The 17,666-nt window shown below is 52.3% G+C and overlaps 1 protein-coding gene across 1 annotated transcript in view; it reads right to left on the reverse strand.

Moving 5' to 3' along the window:
* Positions 1-17,666, reverse strand: part of IGSF21 (immunoglobin superfamily member 21) — a 193,538-nt gene that overhangs the window by 68,819 nt on the left and 107,053 nt on the right. The window contains exons 5-6 of the mRNA XM_015412564.1: positions 11,602-11,616; positions 7,482-7,538 (exon numbers count right to left, since the gene is read on the reverse strand). Of these exons, the coding sequence (XP_015268050.1) occupies positions 7,482-7,538; positions 11,602-11,616 (72 nt within the window). The remainder of the gene's footprint in view (positions 1-7,481; positions 7,539-11,601; positions 11,617-17,666) is intronic.

A 17,666-nucleotide genomic window follows, 5' to 3' on the forward strand; every position in this document is an offset into this window, starting at 1 on the left:
AATTGCTTTGTAATATGCTGTTTTCTTGATTAAGGGGCTGGGATACAGATAAATATTAACAGGGGAGACATGAAGTAAGGATGAGAAGGTTTCCCTTGTCCTGTTATTGCCCCCGACTCCTTCTCCGCGCTGCATCCCACGCCTCCTTAATGGGGGCCCAATTCACTGCAGCAGGCCCCTTCTGCTGCACCTTCCAGTCCCTTCCATTCTTCTGCATTTCCCCCCCTAGCCAGCTTGGTGTGGTGGTTAAGAGCAGCAGGGGACTCTACTCTGGAGAACCGGGTGTGATTCCCCACTCCTCCTCCACATGAAGCCAGGTGGGTGACCTTGGGTCAGCCACAGTTCTCTCAGAGCTCTCTCAGCCCCATCTAGAAGAAGAAGAAGAAGAAGAAGAGAAGAGATTGGATTTATACCCCGCCCTTCACCACCCAAAGGTGTCTCAGAGAGGCTTACAAACTCCTTTCCCTTCCCCTCCCCACAACAGACAGACACCCTGTGAGGTCGGTGGGGCTGAGAGAGCTCTGACAGAAATGGCTCTTTTTCAAGAACAGCTGTGCCAGAACTACGGCTTGCCCAAGGTCATCCAGCAGGTGCAAGTGGAGGAGTGGGGAATCAAACCCGGTTCTCCCAGATTAGAGTCCGCGCACTTAACCACTACACCAAACTGGCTCTCTACAACCTACCTCACAGGGTGTCTGTTGTGGAGAAAGGAAGGGAAGGTGATTGTAAGCTGCTCTGAGACTCCTTCGGGTAGAGAAAAAAGGTAAAGGTAAAGGTTCCCTTGCTCGAAAGCCAGTCGAGTCCGACTCTAGGGTTGCGGTGCTCATCTCCGTTTCCAAGTTGAAGAGCCAGCGCTGTCCGACGATGTTTCCGTGGTCATGTGGCCGGCATGACTAAACAGCAAGGCGCACGGAACGCTGTTACCTTCCCACCGAAGTGGTACCTATTTATCTACTTGCAATTTCTTGCTTTCGAACTGCTAGGTTGGCAGGACCTGGTACTAGAGATGGGAGCTCACTCCATCATGCAGCACCCAGGTCTCGAACTGCTGAACTACTGACATTCCACAGCCTGCAGTTCAGCGTCTCAACCACTTGAGCCACTTGAACCACCGCAGCTCAAGTATAAAAACCAACTCTTCTTCTTCCCACACACGACTGCCGCTCACATATATTGATAGAAACAAGGAGCCCCTCCCAATAAAAACCACCATTTTGTGCGATCACACGTGATTGCATCAAGATTCCTCTTGCACACAGGCCCATGGGCTAAGTAAGCATCACCCCAAAAGAACCCTGACCCAGCCCTATCCCATTCAGGATGCTTTTTTGAAGTGTTTTATTCATACATACACACACACACACACACACAGAGGCTCCAGTTACAGAGGGTGGGAAGATGCATATATAAGGGATGACGTTGCAATCTGGGGCAAACGGCACAGGCGCTGCACCTGCCTCCAGATTTGGAAATTTAAAAAACAAAACAAGAGGGAATGCTTTGCACCAGTTCCACTTTGGAAACCAGACCAGGAAATCCCAGAACTCCCACACCAGGGAACGCGCCGCATCCTGCTGTTTCCCCCCAGTGTCCAGTGAGGTCTTCAGTAGCAACGCCACTCCAGCCTAAGACCCAGCAGTGATTTTTCTCTTCTTTCAAAGAGCAGGGGCAGGCGGAACCTCTCCAAGCCCCCAGCTCTCAGGGCCGTGAAGAGATGACTCTTCTCCTTTGAACTGTTCTTTAAGTTTTCCAGATCTTAACTTTTTTTGGGGGGGCAGACTTGAATTGCGAAGAAATAATAAAAAAGCCAACAGAGAAGGAAGCTGCCCAGAGCTACATTTTTCCTGTCGACGCTTCATTAAAAGAACGGCAAGCACAGTTTATCTCGACGGGCACGAAGGGGGCCAGAGATTCGCTGCACAAGTTGCGCAGAGATGCTTGCCGGTAAGCGGAGCTGAGTGTGCGTAATGAAGTCCGGATGCATAACTTATCGGCACAGCATGCCAGGGAAGAGCAAAAGAGGCTCCTTGGTAAGGAACATAAAATAAAATAAAAAAGAGCAGTTTGGGGGGGTTAACGCTTCCGCTCAGACGGCTGAGCTATGTGCTCTTTTTCCGTGTGAACAGAATATTGGCTGTGGGGAAGAGCGTTGTTGCAGCTTATGTGTGGTGCGGTGATGGTGGGGAAAATTTCCCACGATACCCTGGCCTCTCTCCACCCTTGTAAACAGAAAGTTTGCACATCCGACACGTATCTGAAGAGTCCAACAGTGCCTCCCAAAAGCTCCTCCCCGGCCACCAATGTGGTTAGTCTTGAAGGTGCTCCTGGACACTGGCTCTTTGGGAGTTTGGGGAAGTTTGGCATTCATGTGCCATTAGCAGAGGTGGAAAAACACAGACAAGGAAGCCAAGTGAGATTTTGCTGCTTGACTCTTCCTAGCAGAAGTTGTACATGAGCCTCAAGGTCATCTAGTCCATCCCCTGGAAGCAAAGGCAACTGTGCCACTGGAGTCTCACATATGGGCCCACGTAACTCCAGACCACAGCACACTACATGCATTTGGTAGAAAAGTGCATACAGGGGAAAGAGGCAGCTCTAGAGAGTGAGTCCAGCCACATGCACAATGTAAGGCGACAGACTTGGGGAGGGGCCATGGCTCAGAGCATCTGCTTGGCATGCAGAAGGTACCAGGTTCAATCCCCTGCGGCATCTCCAGTTAAAAGGACCAGGCAGTGGATGATGCGAAAGACCTCTCCCTGAGCAGCCCCTGGAGAGCGGCTGCCTTTCTGAGCAGACAATACTGGTTGTGAGGGCCCAGGGCTCTGAGTCAATAGACGGCAGCTTCATGATTCCATGTGTGACTCAAACCAGGCTCAGGAGCCATCCTGGCCAGCCAGCTCAGGGGAGGTGGGGCTTCCTGGCGGAACACGAGATGAGGGATTTCCCCGGCTCCACCAGCATCCCCGAATTCCTGCCTGTGCTGCATTCTGCTGTTCTTAATTCCACTTTAACCAGGATAATGTCTCAGATTAATTCCGGGAGGAGCAGGCACGAGGGACACTTAAAAACCCGCCGGTTTGTCTCACCAGCTGTTCGCCAGTCGATCAGTTTGCCGTTCGTGAACAGCTTGACCCTGTTCATCAGCACAATGCCTTTGAGGGTGTCTCACGCCTGTGCCTTTGGACCTCCCCTCCTCCGCTACAGACCTGCTATCGCTGCTAGAGACCCAGGGGCACAGATGGCGAGCCTGTGAGTCAGACAGTTACTATAAGTGCTCAAGGTGGTTTTTTTTTTTTTTAAGTCTTACTGTCCAGTGCTTTTTTACAATCCACATTGCATCAACGTTATTTGCACCTGCATATTTTCTGCCCTGGCTTGGATGTCCCAGGCTAACCTGGTCTTGACAGATCTCGTGAAGCTAAGCAGGGCCAGTCCTGGTCACAGTTTGGATGGGAGACCACCCAGGAAGTCCAGGATTACTGCCCAGAGGCAGGCAATGGCCAACCACCTCTGGACATCACTTGCCTTGAAGACCAGTGTTCCCTCCGAGCTGAGTTAGTGTGAGCTAGCTCACAGTTTTTTAGCATCCAGCTCACACATTTTTGTCTCCGCTCAGGGAGGATGGCTCCAGAGCAAACTAATTGATGCAGTAGCCCAATCACTCGCTCATGACTTTAATGCCCAGTAGCTCACAAAGTAGAACTTTTGCTCACAGGACTCCACAGCTTAGAGGGAACATTGTTAAAGACCCTCTGGGGTCAGCGACCACAGGAGGGTACTTTCCACCATTTTTGCACAGAATTATGGGAAGTGTGGTTCCCTCCCTCACACCATTGAATGACCTGACCAACCATCCATGACCCTGGTAAAGACAAATGACACCTAGTTTGGTGTAGTGGTCAAGTGCGCGGACTGTAATCTGGGAGCGCCGGGTTTGATTCCCCACTCCTCCACTCGCACCTGGCTGGATGACCTTGGGCAAGCCGTAGTTCTGATAAGAGCTGTCCTTGAAAAAAGAGCCGTTTCTGTCAGAGTTTTCTCAGGGTGTCTGTGGTGGGGAGGGGAAGGGAAAGGAGTTTGTAAGCCGCTCTGAGACACCCTCGGGTAGTGAACGGCGGGGGATAAATCCAAACTCCTCCTCCTCCTGTGCAGAGACAAAAGCCCCTGTAAGAGTGAGGAGGATGACTGGGGGGCCTGGAGACCGAGAAGCCCCACGAGGAAAGGCTGAGGGAGGACTTGGGAAGGATCAGTCTGGAGAAGAAGAGGCTGAAGGGGCGACAGGATGGCTCTCTTGAAGTATCTGAAGGGCTGCGTCCCTTAGAGGAGGGCAGGGAGCTGTTCCTGTTGGCAGCCGAGGAGAGGACACACAACCATGGGTTGAAATGAAGGGTGGGAAGGTATTGGCTGGATCTCAGGGAGAACTTTGTGACAGAGTTGTGCCGTAGTGGAACCAGGTGCCCGGGGAGGTGGTGAGCTCCCCCTCCCTGGCAGTCTTTGAGCAGCGGCTGGACAAACACTTGTCAGGGATGCTCTCGGCTGGTCCTGCATTGAGCAGGGGGTCAGACTAGATGGCCTGTATGGCCCCTCCCAGCTCTGTGATTCTATGATTCTGTGAGATCGAGGGAAAGAAGTGAAACATCACCACTGCAAGGAAACCAAACTTGACCAGTCTAAGCGCCACACAGTCGCACACCTGTTCAAGAGCCATTTGAGGTGGTCAATGGACAGGTGAACAGTCCGGCCATTCAGCTCACAGGTGGCTGCGGTTACGCATGCTCATATGAAGCTGCCTTCTACTGAATCAGACCTTTATTCCACCAAGGTCCGCCTTGTCTACTCAAACTGGCAGCGTCTCTCCAGGGTCTCAGGCTGAAGAGGACTTTCTCTTCCCCTCCTGCCTGGTCCTTTCAACTGGAGATGCCGGGGAATTGAACCTGGGACCTTCTGCATGCAAAACAGATGTTCTGCCACTGAGCCACAGCCCCTCTTTACAGCTCTCCAGGGTCTCAGGCTGAGGTCTTTCCCATCACCTCCTGCAAGGTCCTTTTAACTGGAGATGCTGGGGACCGAACCTGGGACCTCCTGCATGCCAAGCAGACGCTCCACCATCGAGCTACGGCCCCTCCCCAAACACACATGAAGCTGCCTAATACCGAATCAGACCTTGGGTCCATCAGTGTCAGTAATGTCTACTCAGACTGGCAGAGGTCTTTCACATCACCTCCTGCCCGGTCCTTTTAACTGGAGATGCTGCAGGGGACCGACCCTGGGACCTTCTGCATGCCAAGCAGAGGCTCTGCCCCTGAGCCAAGGGCCCTCCCCCATCACTGAACGAGGGGTGTTTAACTATCCAACATACATCTGCCGTTCTGCATTCCTTGCATCTTCTGCTCTCTACATTATCAATGCGCATTAATAGAATGTTCTGTCATGGGCTGGAGGAGGAGGGAGAGGATGCATGAACTGCAGGAGAAAGTACATGCATCAAACTCTGTAAAAATGCAGAAGTAAAAAACCCCAGACCAATGGATAAATGGCCTTGTGTTCCCACAGGGAGAAAGGTGTGGATGCGCATGGAAGCTGTCAAGTACATCAGTTCTATTTCAGAACCAAGCCCAGCTTGCTTGGGACTCCAAAATCTGAATCGGAATTCTGACATTCTCCTCTCTCTCGCGCGCTCGCTCTCTCTCTCTCTCTCTCTCTCTCTCTCTCTCTCTCTCTCTCTCTCTCTCTCACACACACACACACACACACACACACACACACTACAGTTATTAAGGTATCCACAGCAGGGCCAACTTTGCCTTGTGCCCGCGTATGTGAAATTCTGAACCTGCACTTTTGGTACAAACAGAGCCATCAGCACAGCCGTCCTCTTTGGGGGGAGAAGTACCTCTACAATTCTGGCTGTTGGGCATGATTTATTCTAGTTATGTGGTCACAGGTCGCTGCAGCCCAACTCACCAGCAACTGGAAATCATATTTTGTCTGCCTCCTGGGATGCCAGCACAGCCTCAAGCCTTTTATTACAGCAACGAGGACTAGAAACTTGGTCTTCTTCTTTTTTTTAAAGCAAACCGTGATTCTCTGGGGACCGAGTTCTCCATGCACCACCACGCTCTGTGCAGAATCGTGGTTCACACACAGCCTCAGACAGAAGGGCTGCCTTCCGCTGGTCTCTCTCGCCCAGGAACCATCTGCTCCCACTGGCAGCAGCTCTCCCAAGTCTCTGGCAGCATCGCCGTTTATTTGTACGAGATCACGGCGGCCCAGCGAGTGGCAGGCTCTCCAAGAGGCAGCTGGTCGGGCTTCAGCATCCTTTCCGGGGACACCGGAGTCCAGAACAAACCACGTCTGTCTCACAAAGGCCTCCTGCTCCCATTTCGATTTCTTCTCTGCCCAGCGGGAGAGTGGCTATTAACCCTGTTCTACACGGGAGCTGTAAGGGAGCTGTAAGGACCAAGGCTCCCTCTAAGCCTGTGGAGTAACAGTTCAACTTTGTGAGCTACTGGCATTAAAGTTATGAGTGAGTGATTTGGCTACTGCATAAACTGGTTTGCTCTGGAGCCATCCTTCCTGAGCTAAGATGAAAATATGTGAGCCAGAGGCTAGCTCACACTCACTCAGCTTAGAGGGAACACTGGTAAAGACCACATATGGCAGGCAGGCACTCCCACTGTGGGAGGGAAAGAAGGAAGGAAGAGAAGAAGAAGAGATTGGATCTATACCCCACCCTTCACTACCCAAAGGTGTCTCAGAGCGGCTTACAATCGCCTTTCCCTTCCCCTCCCCACAACAGACACCCTGAGAGATAGGTGGGGCTGAGAGAGCTCTGACAGAAACTGGTCTTTAGAGAACAGCTCTGAGAGAACTGTGGCTTGCCCAAGGTCATCCAGCCAGGTGCAAGTGGAGGAGTGGGGAATCAAACCCGGTTCTCCCAGATTAGAGTCCGTGGAAGGAAGGAAGGAAGGAAGGAAGGAAGGAAGGAAGGAAGGAAGGAAGGAAGAGGTCCTTGCAACAGGGGGAAAGGAGACACAAAGACAGGCCCTCCAGGAAGCAAAATGCAGGAGAACATAAAGCAAAATGCAGAGAACCATGCAACGAGCTCTAACATGGGACAAGACTTGTGCCACCCTTACATTCGTCAGTCCAAAAACCCCACGCTCGTGCCACCTGAGAGGCCCCGGCAGTCCTCCAAAGGACAGGCTGTCTCATTCAGCGATCCCCAATAAGTCTCTCGCACACCATCCCCAGCAAGGTCTCCCGTCCCAGAAGTAGGCCAGGGACATCGAAAAGCACAATGGGCTGAACAGCTCGTACAGGGATGGTAGTTAGAGGTCAACGCGGAGGCCACCTGCCCGGTGCCAAGGAAAGCAGGGACGGCGATGAATGCGTCTGTTCTCAGAGTGTGCCAGGACCGCTTCTCATTGACGAAGGTCGGAGACAGCTGATAAGTGGGCCATTATTGTTTTTTTTTAGGCCTCAAGGTGGCTTGAAGGAGGTCCTGCCGCTGGTGATACACACACAAGCAGCTCAGACTTTGTTGGGGAGAGCCCGGGGCACCTGCTTGGCATGCAGAAAGTCCCCGGGTCTCTCCCTGGCATTTCTCGCTCACTCAGGTTCCCAGGCAGCTGGTGCAGTGAGCAACCTGCCATACGCAGAGAGAACCTGAACGGTATTCTGGAAGGACCACTGCCAATCAGAGGAGAGAGGAGTCAGCCAGCAGGTCTGATTCCAGCTAAGGCAGCCTCATTGGACAGGGCCATGGATCAGGGGTAGAGCACCTGCCGCACATACAGAAGGCCCCGCGGGGTTCAGGCCTCACCAGTGTTCCCTCTCAGCTGAGTGAGTGTGAGCTAGCTCACAGTTTTTTAGCCTCCGGCTCACACATTTTTGCCTTAGCTCAGGAAGGAGGGCTCCAGAGCAAACCAATTTATGCAGCAGCCAAATCGCTCGCTCACAACTTTAAGGCCAGGAGCTCACAAAGTAGAATTTTTTCTCACAGGACTCCACGGCTTAGAGGGAGCATTGGTCCTCACATCTCCAACTGAACAGATAGTAACTGCTGGGGAAGGCCCTTCTCTGCAAGAGACCCTACCAATCAGAGCAGACAAAAAGGAGGAGGAGGAGGAGGAGGAGATTGGATGTATACCCCACCCTTCACTACCCAAGGGAACCTCAGAGCGGCTTACAAACTCCTTTCCCTCCCCCTCCCCACAACAGACACCCCCTGTGAGGCAGGTGGGGCTGAGAGAGCTCTGGCAGGAACTGCTCTTTTTCAAGAACAGCTCTTATCAGAACTATGGCTTGCCCAAGGTCATCCAGCCAGGTGCAAGTGGAGGAGTGGGGAATCAAACCTGGCTCTCCCAGATTAGAGTCCGCACACTTAGAAGAGAAGAAGAGATTGGATTTATACCCCATGGCCCTTCACTACCCGAAGGAGTCTCAGAGCGGCTCACAAACTCCTTTCCCTTTCCCTCCCCACAACAGACACCCTGTGAGGTCGGTGGGGCTGAGAGAGCTCTTTCGAGGACTGCCCGTGAGAGAACAGTGCTGAGAGAACTATGGCTTGTCTGGTATGAAAAAATATATACAGATGTGTGCTAGATGCCCACAGAACAATACAATAACAAAAGAGAGTAGATTAAAGCCATAACATCATTTAGTGTCGGGCAGGGCTCTTTTTGTAGAAAAAGCCCAGCAGGAACTCATTAGCATAATAGGCCACACCCAATAGCAGGAACTCATTAGCATATTGGGCCACACCCCTGACAGCACAGCTCATTAGCACATTAGGCCACACCCCCATGTTACCAGAACTGTGGTCATCCAGCCACACCCACCTTTTGCTTCTTATTCTGTTTACCTTGTTTGTTGTCAAAACCCAGGGCCTTTTTTTGTAGCAGGAACTCCTTTGCATGTTAGGCCACACACCCCTAATGTAGCCAATCCTAATGAGTTTCTGCTGTTGGGTGTGGCCTATTATGCTAATGAGTTCCTGCTGGGCGTGGCCAACTTGGGAGCCAGCCGGAACTCCGTTCCTGTGCGTCCCTGCCCAAAAATAGCCTTGAGTGTCTGGTAATGAAAAACAACCACTTATTCCTCCATAGAAAAAAATACAAAGGTCAATAAAATTACTCATGGCAGTCTGCTCCAGACTCTCTCAGTCAACATCCTTCTAACAGTCTTGTATTCTCAAAAGCAGTCTGCTCCAAATTCAATCGCTCTTTCAACACTTATTCCGGATATCCCAGACCTCTGGTCTTTCCTCAGGAACAAATCCTATATAGGAATCTCACACTCAATGTTACCTTCAAGTCGACACTTTCATGGATTTACTTTTCTGTTCATCTACTTGGGCAAGGTCTCCTCGCTTATTTTCAAGCAGGGTGCTGCTGCTGCTGCCAAACTCAAATGGACCCAGACTATGCAGCTGCAAGTGGAGGAGTGGGAAACCAACCCCGGTTCTCCCAGATTAGAGTCTACGCACTTAACCACTACACCAAACGGGCAGCTAGATGGGTCAAAGGGTTGCCAGCCTCCAGGTGGAGGCAGGAGACGACACCCCCTCCAGCATTAAAGCTGATCCTCAGACTACAGAGGTGAATTCCCTTGGAGCAAACGGCTGCTTTGGAGATTGGACTGTATCGCATGATATTCTGTTGGGGTCCCTCCCCGCCTCAAATTCCACCCCCCCTGGGCTTTACCCCCAAATCTCCAGGAATCTCCCCGTCCATAGCTGGCCACCCGAGGCCAGCTGCCGCGATGCAGAGGGACAGGGGAGGCTTGCAATGGAGACAGTCCCTGGTTCAATCCCCAACATGTCCAAAGAGGGGCTTGGGGAAATAACGCTTCTCTTCCCGCTGCAGGTTGCGATCGACACAATGCAGGTGGCCCAACCGAGAAGGGGGCGTTTTTGTTTAAGAAATGTCTTACTCCCCACTTTTCATTGTTTACAAAGAGGCCAGCTGTCAGCTTACACCCGAACCTGGGGGGGGGGGGAAATAACCCATATAAAGTATAATTGACACATTAACAGGACTGGCAACAGCAGGATCGAAACGGGCCCAGAGTATGAAAGTATCGAGCAAATAAATGGCATAGAACAGCAGGGCTGAGAGAAATGTGGGGGTGCACCGCAGGACGCCAAGTCTCTCTCCTCTCCCCGAAAACGTCTGCTCTGTTGCCAGCCTGCCCGAGGCTGTGGATGGGTGGGCCGCTACCTCAAGGGGGCGTCTCCGAGAGTCGTGGGTGCTACACAAATGCACACAGACTCAGGCTTCTAGCCACCTTAAAGGGGACCGTCAACAGGCAGCTTCTCTGGCTGGCTATGCCACTTGAAATGAAGCCGCTGCCATCTGTTCACCCCCTTAGTTACTCAGCAAGCAAAAAAAGGAAAGGGAAACTGGTCGCCCTGGCGTACTAACAGAGAGGGAAAAGGAAAGGCATGGACAGTGGGAAGGCTTGGAAGGGGAAACGGGAACTCTGGGAGCTGTCTTCGCCTGCCAGACTGCCACCGGCCCGTCTAACACTCTCTCATCTCCCCTGGCCAACACCAGCTCTCCACAGTCTCATCGATTAATGCAGAAATAATGTTGGCAAATTTACAGGAAAAGATTCATTTAGAGTCCAGTCAGGTAACTTTAAGACCAACAAAGGTTTATTCAAGGTATCAGCTTTTGTGTGCACTTCCTCAGATCCATTGAAATGGAAGGTAACAGTTGAGAGAGAGGGTGAACAATAAATTAGCATCCTCTGTAATTACTGTTCATCCCCTCTCTATATATATCAATGAAACGGTTAGCTTCCATTTCAATCTATCTGAGGAAGGGCGCGTGCACACAAAAGGTCATACCTTCAATAAACCTCTGTGGGTCTTAAAGGTGCCCGACTGGACTCTAAATCTGTTCTACTGCTTCAGACCAACACGGCTCACCACCAGGAAGGATTCATGTGAGAAAGTGAAGAATGAAGAATCACAGGTTTCAGCTACATTAGATAAATTAGATAAGCATATGGAGAAGAAGTCCATCAGTGACTCTTAGCCACAAGGTATAGTTAGGAACTCTCAGGCTGGGGCAAGGGACGCTCTGTCTTCTTGGTCCTTGGGGGGGGGGCAACAGTATGGGGGGGCTTCTAGTGTCCTGGCCCCACTGCTGAGGGCACCTGGTGTTTTTGGCCACTGTGGGACACAGAGTGTTGGACTAGATGGGCCATTGTCCTGATCCAACACTGGCTTCTCTGATGTTCTTATGTACACAAAGGGAAAGTCAAATTAAACAACCCCCACCCCCCGGGATTTGGAGGCTTAGAGGACTGGGGTGAAAACTGGGCAGACCTCCAGCCTTGTCCCTGGCATGCAGTGGATTCAGAGGCGGGCAGGAAAAGGGAAGGCGCCCCCTTCCTCCCATCTCAGTGCCCCATCCTGCAGAGGTGGCAAGAGGCCCTGGCAGGGACAGCCGATTGTTCCCAGCTGCAGAGCAGATGCCGGCCACGATTCAGCGGCACGGTCCAGAACCCAGCACTCCCGCCCCAAACGCGGCCCTCCCAAGGGAGTTCTCCTCCACCGGGGCACAGTTCTAGGCCGGCACGGAGGCAGACTTGGCATTTCCAAACCTGGTGGCAGTTCACAGCCAGGACCGGAGCGCAGGGTTCTGCATTTCTTCGTTTCTTTAAAAATATGTATTACATTTTTACGAGCGGCCCAGCTCTGCGGCTGGAATAAATAATGCTGTGTGATTTACTTAGCTGGCAACTGGGATTCTAGTTGCCAAGGAAGGTTTGCGAGGAGGCTCTTGGGACCGATCCGTGAGGCTGCCTGATACCCAATCATGGCTCGTCTAGCCCAGAAGGGTCTCCTTTGACCAGCAGCAGCTCTCCAGCACCCCAGACGGAAGAAGGCCTTTCCCGTCACCTCTTACGTCAGATCCTGCAGTTGGAAATGCCCAGGACCGGACCTTAACACCGGACCGTAACCCTCCGGCATTCCGAGGCAGTGCTCTGCCACTGAGCCCCAGGCCGGCCCCCGGCATACAGAGCTGCTGTCTCCTCTGGCCCAATCCTGTCTCCCTTGATGGGCACCTGCTCTCTTCCAGGGTCTCTGCCACAGACCAGCCTTCCTCATGGCCAGCAAGGAGCCAGTGTTGTGTCGAGGTCAGAGTGGTGGATCAGGACCTTGGAGACCCAATTCCAAATCCGCCACAGAGGCTTGCTGGTTGACCTTGGGCAAGTCGCATGCTTTCAGCCTGGCTTCCCTCACAGGGTTGTTGTGAGGCTGAAAGGGAGGAGAGAAGGAGGAGGATTGTAAGCCACTTTGGGTCCCCACTGAGGAGAAAGGCGCGGTGTCGTGGTTAAGAGCGGCGGACTCTAATCTGGAGAGCCGGGCTTGATTCCCCACTCCTCCTCCACATGCAGCCGGCTGGGTGGCCTTGGGTCAGTCACAGTTCTCTCAGAGCTGTTCTCTCAAGAGCAGTTCTCAAAACAGCTCTCTCAGACCCACCTACCTCACAGGGTGTCTGCTGTGGGGAGAGGAAAGGAAAGGTGATTGGAAGCCGCTTGGGGTCCTACCAGGCTGGCTCGGTGGGAGTTTTCAAAGAGGAGAAGAAGTGCAGAGAGGCCATCTTGTCTCAAACACTGCTGAATAACAGCAGCGATCAAGGGGGAAAGTCTTCAATAGACTTGGCAGGGCGCTTATCAAAGGGATCTAAATGGGAATCGCCCCGGCAGAAGCGACCAGCTGTGTTCCCGCCTCTCAGATCTCCGCTGCTGCTTCCTTCTCAATGGAACAGAAACACACCGTCGCTGCAGTCTGGCAAAATGAACCTGCCGTCTTTGCAAAAGTGCCGGGACTGTGGGACTCTTTTCCCATTCCACGGTGGAGGGAAAAGAAGACAGAAGAGGAGCTGGTGATAGCGGGGAGGGCTCTCAGCGGGGTTCCTGCACCCGCCCCTCAGTGGTTTGCAGGCACACCCGCCCCCGCCCCAAAGTGCAGCACCAGAGGAAGTGTGATGGCTGCAACTTCCTTGCTGCAGCCTCTGAACTCACAAACAGGCTTTGGAACACACTGTGAGCTTTGGTGCGCAGCGAAGACAGGCACCAGCTTTGTCCTTCAAAAGCAGGGGATCTTCAGAGCCACACTTTGACAACCGGCTGCATCTGTGAAGAATAGCAGGCCCAGCGGGACTCGCCCAACCTACCTGACAGTGTTCCTGGGTGGCAAAAAGCAGAGGCAGGGAATGTTGGAAGAGAAGGCCTTGACGCTGCCTCTTCGCCTCAGACTCCAGAGAGGGGGGTCTTGCAAGGGAGTCAGCTAGGCAGACAGGCACACGGTGGGTCCCTTCCTGTTTACTCTTCTGCCTCTGTCCCTCTGACGTGTGTAGACTGATCACTCTTAGGGAAACCAACTTCTCACTTCTTTCCGTTCTCTCCATTTGGTGTAGTGGTTAGGAGTGCAGACCCTAATCTGGGAGAACTGGGTTTGATTCCCCCACTCCTCCTCCACATGCAGCTCCTGGAGTGACCTTGGGTCAGTCACAAGTTCTCTCAGAGAAGAAGAAGAAGAAGAAGAGATTGGATTTATACCCCACCCTTCACTACCCAGAGGCATCTCAGAGCGGCTTACAAACTCCTTTCCCCTCCGCATAACGGACACCCTGTGAGCAATGCTCCCTCTAAGCTGTGGAGTCTTGTGAGCAAAAATTTTACTTTGTGAGCTACTGGCATTAAAGTTGTGAGCAAGCAATTTGGCTACTGCATAAATTACTTTGCTCTGGACCCATCCTTCCTGAGTGAAGACAAAAATCTGTGAGCCGGAGGCTAAAAAAACTGTGAGCTAGCTCACACTAACTCAGCTTAGAGGGAACACTGCCTGTGAGGTAGGCGGGGCTGACAGAGCTCTGACAGAAACTGCTCTTTTTCAAGAACAGGTCTGACAGAACTACGGCTTGCCCAAGGTCATCCAGCAGCTTTCTGTGGAGGAGTGGGGAATCAAACCCGGTTCTCCCAGATTAGAGTCCGTGCACTTAACCACGACACCAAACTGGCTATTCTCTCAAGGGCAGTTCTCAAGAGAGCTCTCTCAGCCCCACCTACCTCACATGGTATCTGTTGTGGTGAGGGGAAGGGAATGGAGGTTGGAAGCTCATCTGAGACTCCTTCGGATAGTAAAGGGTGGGGTATAAATCCAATCTCCTCCTCCTCCTTCTTCAGTGCCAGTTTGGTGTAGTGGTTAAGTGTGCGGACTCTAATCTGGGAGAACCGGGTTTGATTTCCCACTCCTCCACATGCAACCAGCTGGGTGAGCTTGGATCAGTCACTAGTTCTCTCAGAGCTGTTCTCTCGTGGGCAGTCCTTAAAAGAGTTCTCTCAGCCCCACCTACCTCACAGGGTGTCTGTTGTGGGGAGGGGATGGGAATGGAGGTTGTGAGCCGCTCTGAGACTCCTTGGGGTAGTGAAGGGCGGCGGGGGGGTATAAATCCAATCTCCTCCTCCTCTTCTTCCTGCACACAGACAAAGAAGGAGCAGGCCTCCCTCCACGGCTGCAAGGATGCTCTCTCCATCCTCACCCCTCCTAGGTAGTTAAGAGTAGTCAGATCCTATATCCGCCTCTCATCTTTACCATCTAGAATGTAGTTCCAGAATAAAGGCTTCTTACGACTTTGAAACTGATAAGAGGCTCTGTGCAAGTTTGTGACTTTGACAGCACACACACTCAGAACAAAGACAGCCTGTGCCGTGTTTAGCTGTAGCGCCATCTGCTACTTTGAGATAGATTCCTGCCTTACCAGACCAGAGGATCTAACAGGGAAAGCCAAAGATGAGGTCCCGAGGTCCCTGGGGCGAGGGCAGGATTAGCATACGAGAAGGCCAGCGAGGAGTCTGCCCTCCTGCACAAGGTTCAGTGGGTCTGGGACCACCAAAGTGGTAACGATATTCTGAGGAACAAGACATCAGCTCCATTCACCTGGACCTGGAGTGGGACTCGGCAGCAGTGTTCCCTTCTCAGCTGAGTCGGTGTGAGCTAGCTAATAGTTTCTTAGCCTCCAGCTCACACATTTTCGTCCTAGCTCAGGAAGGCTGGCTCCGGAGCAAACTGATTTATGCATTAGCCAAATCGCTGGCTCACAACTTTAATGCCAGCAGCTCACAAAGTAGAATTTTTGCTCACAGGACTCCACAGCTTAGAGGGAGCATTCCAACCAGTGTTCCCTCTCAGCTGAGTTAGTGTGAGCCAGCTCACAGTTTTTAGCCTCCGGCTCACACATTTTTGCCCTTGCTCAGGAAGGCTGGCTCCAGAGCAAACTGATTTTTGCAGTGGCCAAATCGCTGGCTCACAACTTTAATGCCAGCAGCTCACAAAGTAGAATTTTTGCTCACAAGACTCCACAGCTTAGAGGGAGCATTGCTCACCAGCTTCCCTTGCTGTTATTGGCTGAGGCAATGACTCTCTCGCCCTGTCCTCCAGCCAGGCTATCAGCTGAATTTTGCATCTCAGCAGGTCTGCAACCAGCCCGAGTTCCCAGGATGGGACATCGAACATATTTGACTTCCATCTAATCAGCTGGCAGCCAGGTCCCAATTCTCCCCCACCTCCCTAAACAACATTCCCCGGACAGGAGATCAAATGCTGACTCCCGGTTGATTCCCCCCAGCTAGGAATCATCAGTTTCTGATGGCTGCCAATAGCCTGTTCCTGTGAAAGCACTTGCATAAGCTGGGACCAGACCGCCCATTAATTGACTGTCAGACAGGAAAGGAGCTGCAATGGCAGGTCTTCAGACATCTCCAGTGAGTGAGGGTGAGCAAACATCTGCAAGAGTTTCCTCTCTCCACCTTGTAAAAGTTGTGATCGTGGGAGGGGGGTGAGTTAACAGTGTGGTTCACTCTTTTGTCTTGGGGGCCCTCCCAGTCAATGAGGCCCAGGAATAAAAACCAGAAGGTTCCCACTTGCTCCTACATGCCAGAAACAATTCTGTTTAGATCCAGAGCAATTACTTTACTTTCTAATGAGATGTTTAGTAAAGGTCCAGCTGCTTGCTCCCAGGGGCCACTCACTGGAGTATCTTGTGGCAGGGAGGTCCACAAGTTAATTTCATCGAGCACGGGGAAAGTTTTTCCCAGTTCCCAAACCTACAGCAAATCAATAGCGCTGTAAGAAAAGGGAGAAACTGTCTCCTCTCTTAGATTTTTATCTTACTGTGCCTCTTAGGAGCGCAGGGTTGTTGGTATTTGTAAGTGTCTTCCCTTCAGTCATTAAAGAGTTAAGCTGTTGTTTCTGTAAACTGATAGTAGTTGGTTAGCATAGAACCAATTAGGTGGAGAGTAGAATATTCCCGCCAGTAAGGGGGAGGTATTATTCCTAATGAAGTAATCTTAAGAGTGACTACTGGCTAATCAATATATTGATGAGAGTACATACTATTCAGCACGTTTGCAAGGGGTGGAATTTTTGGGAGGAAACTTTCTTTTCCTTTGTTCTTAGGATCAGAAGTTGAAGAAAGAAGATGGAGGAGAACTAGAAACCCTAGTTAGTTAGGTTGTTATTGTTTTCTCCTTTCTATGGCCCTGTTCACACTAGACGGTTTGGGCCGGGAGAGGGACGGATTGGGGCCACAGCAAACGGGCGCGATCCCACAGCAACATCTGGGAATTGTGCTACGCCCGTTCCCAGCCCGTTCCCAATCCGCCCCTCCTGGCCAAAACCCGCAGCAAAAAAGAACCACCTACCTAGGTGGCTCTTTCCAAAGGGCCGCATCACTGCCGGCCGTAGGGTCGCCGGCGCGTCTTTTCGCTGGCACCTCCCCGGCCCCCGGCCGTACTGCGCATGCTCGAGCATGCACAGTTCGGCAGCCTCCCCCTCCCCCTCGTCTCTTCCTCCCCGGCATCTGATCGTGCCGGGGAGCAAAGGCGCCGCGGCTCAGGGGATCCCGCCGCGGCCTCTCTTTTTTGGTGCGGCTTTTAGAAGCCGCGCTTTGCCCAGTGTTTTCCCTGCTGTGTGGCAGGGGCCTATGTAGCCCTTTCCTAATCATGTAGAAGAAGATGAAGAGATTGGAATTCTATTACCGCCCTTTACTCCCCGAAGGAGTCTCAGAGCGGCTTACCATCTCCTTTCCCTCCCCCTCCCCCTCCCCACAACAGACACCCAGTGAGGTGGGTGGGGCTGAGAGAGCTCTGAGAGAACTGTGACTGACCCAAGGTCACACCGGCAGCTGCATGTGGAGGAGTGGAGAATCAAAACCGGTTCTCCCAGATTAGACTCCGCACTCCCAACCACTACACCAAACTGTAGTCAGCTTTCCTTGGAAGCTAAACACACACGTGTCTGTGATGCATGTACTCCGCTGTGCTCTTATGCATTCGGCTAAATTATCCAACAAGGGTGCTGCCCACACAGGGTGGGAATCAGACTAAATGGCCGGTAGCCTCCGATTCCCTCTTCCTGCTGCAGACTCCTCCCTTGTGCCATTCATCGGGGGCCCTCTTCCCCCCCCCCCCCCAGCAATGTTTTGTGGAGATCAGTGGAGCTGCAGTGGGAGGGATGATGCACGAAAGTGCCACTCCACCAATGGACAGTTTAGGGTGGATCCAACCAGGGGCCATTTCCTGCAGGAGCACACAGGAGCGGAGCTCCGTCAGTAAAGAGCCAGGGGGGGGGGAGGCACATCGCA

Source organism: Gekko japonicus, unplaced genomic scaffold (genome assembly GCF_001447785.1).
Source record: "Gekko japonicus isolate JY-2015 unplaced genomic scaffold, Gekko_japonicus_V1.1 scaffold131, whole genome shotgun sequence".
NCBI lineage: Eukaryota > Metazoa > Chordata > Lepidosauria > Squamata > Gekkonidae > Gekko > Gekko japonicus.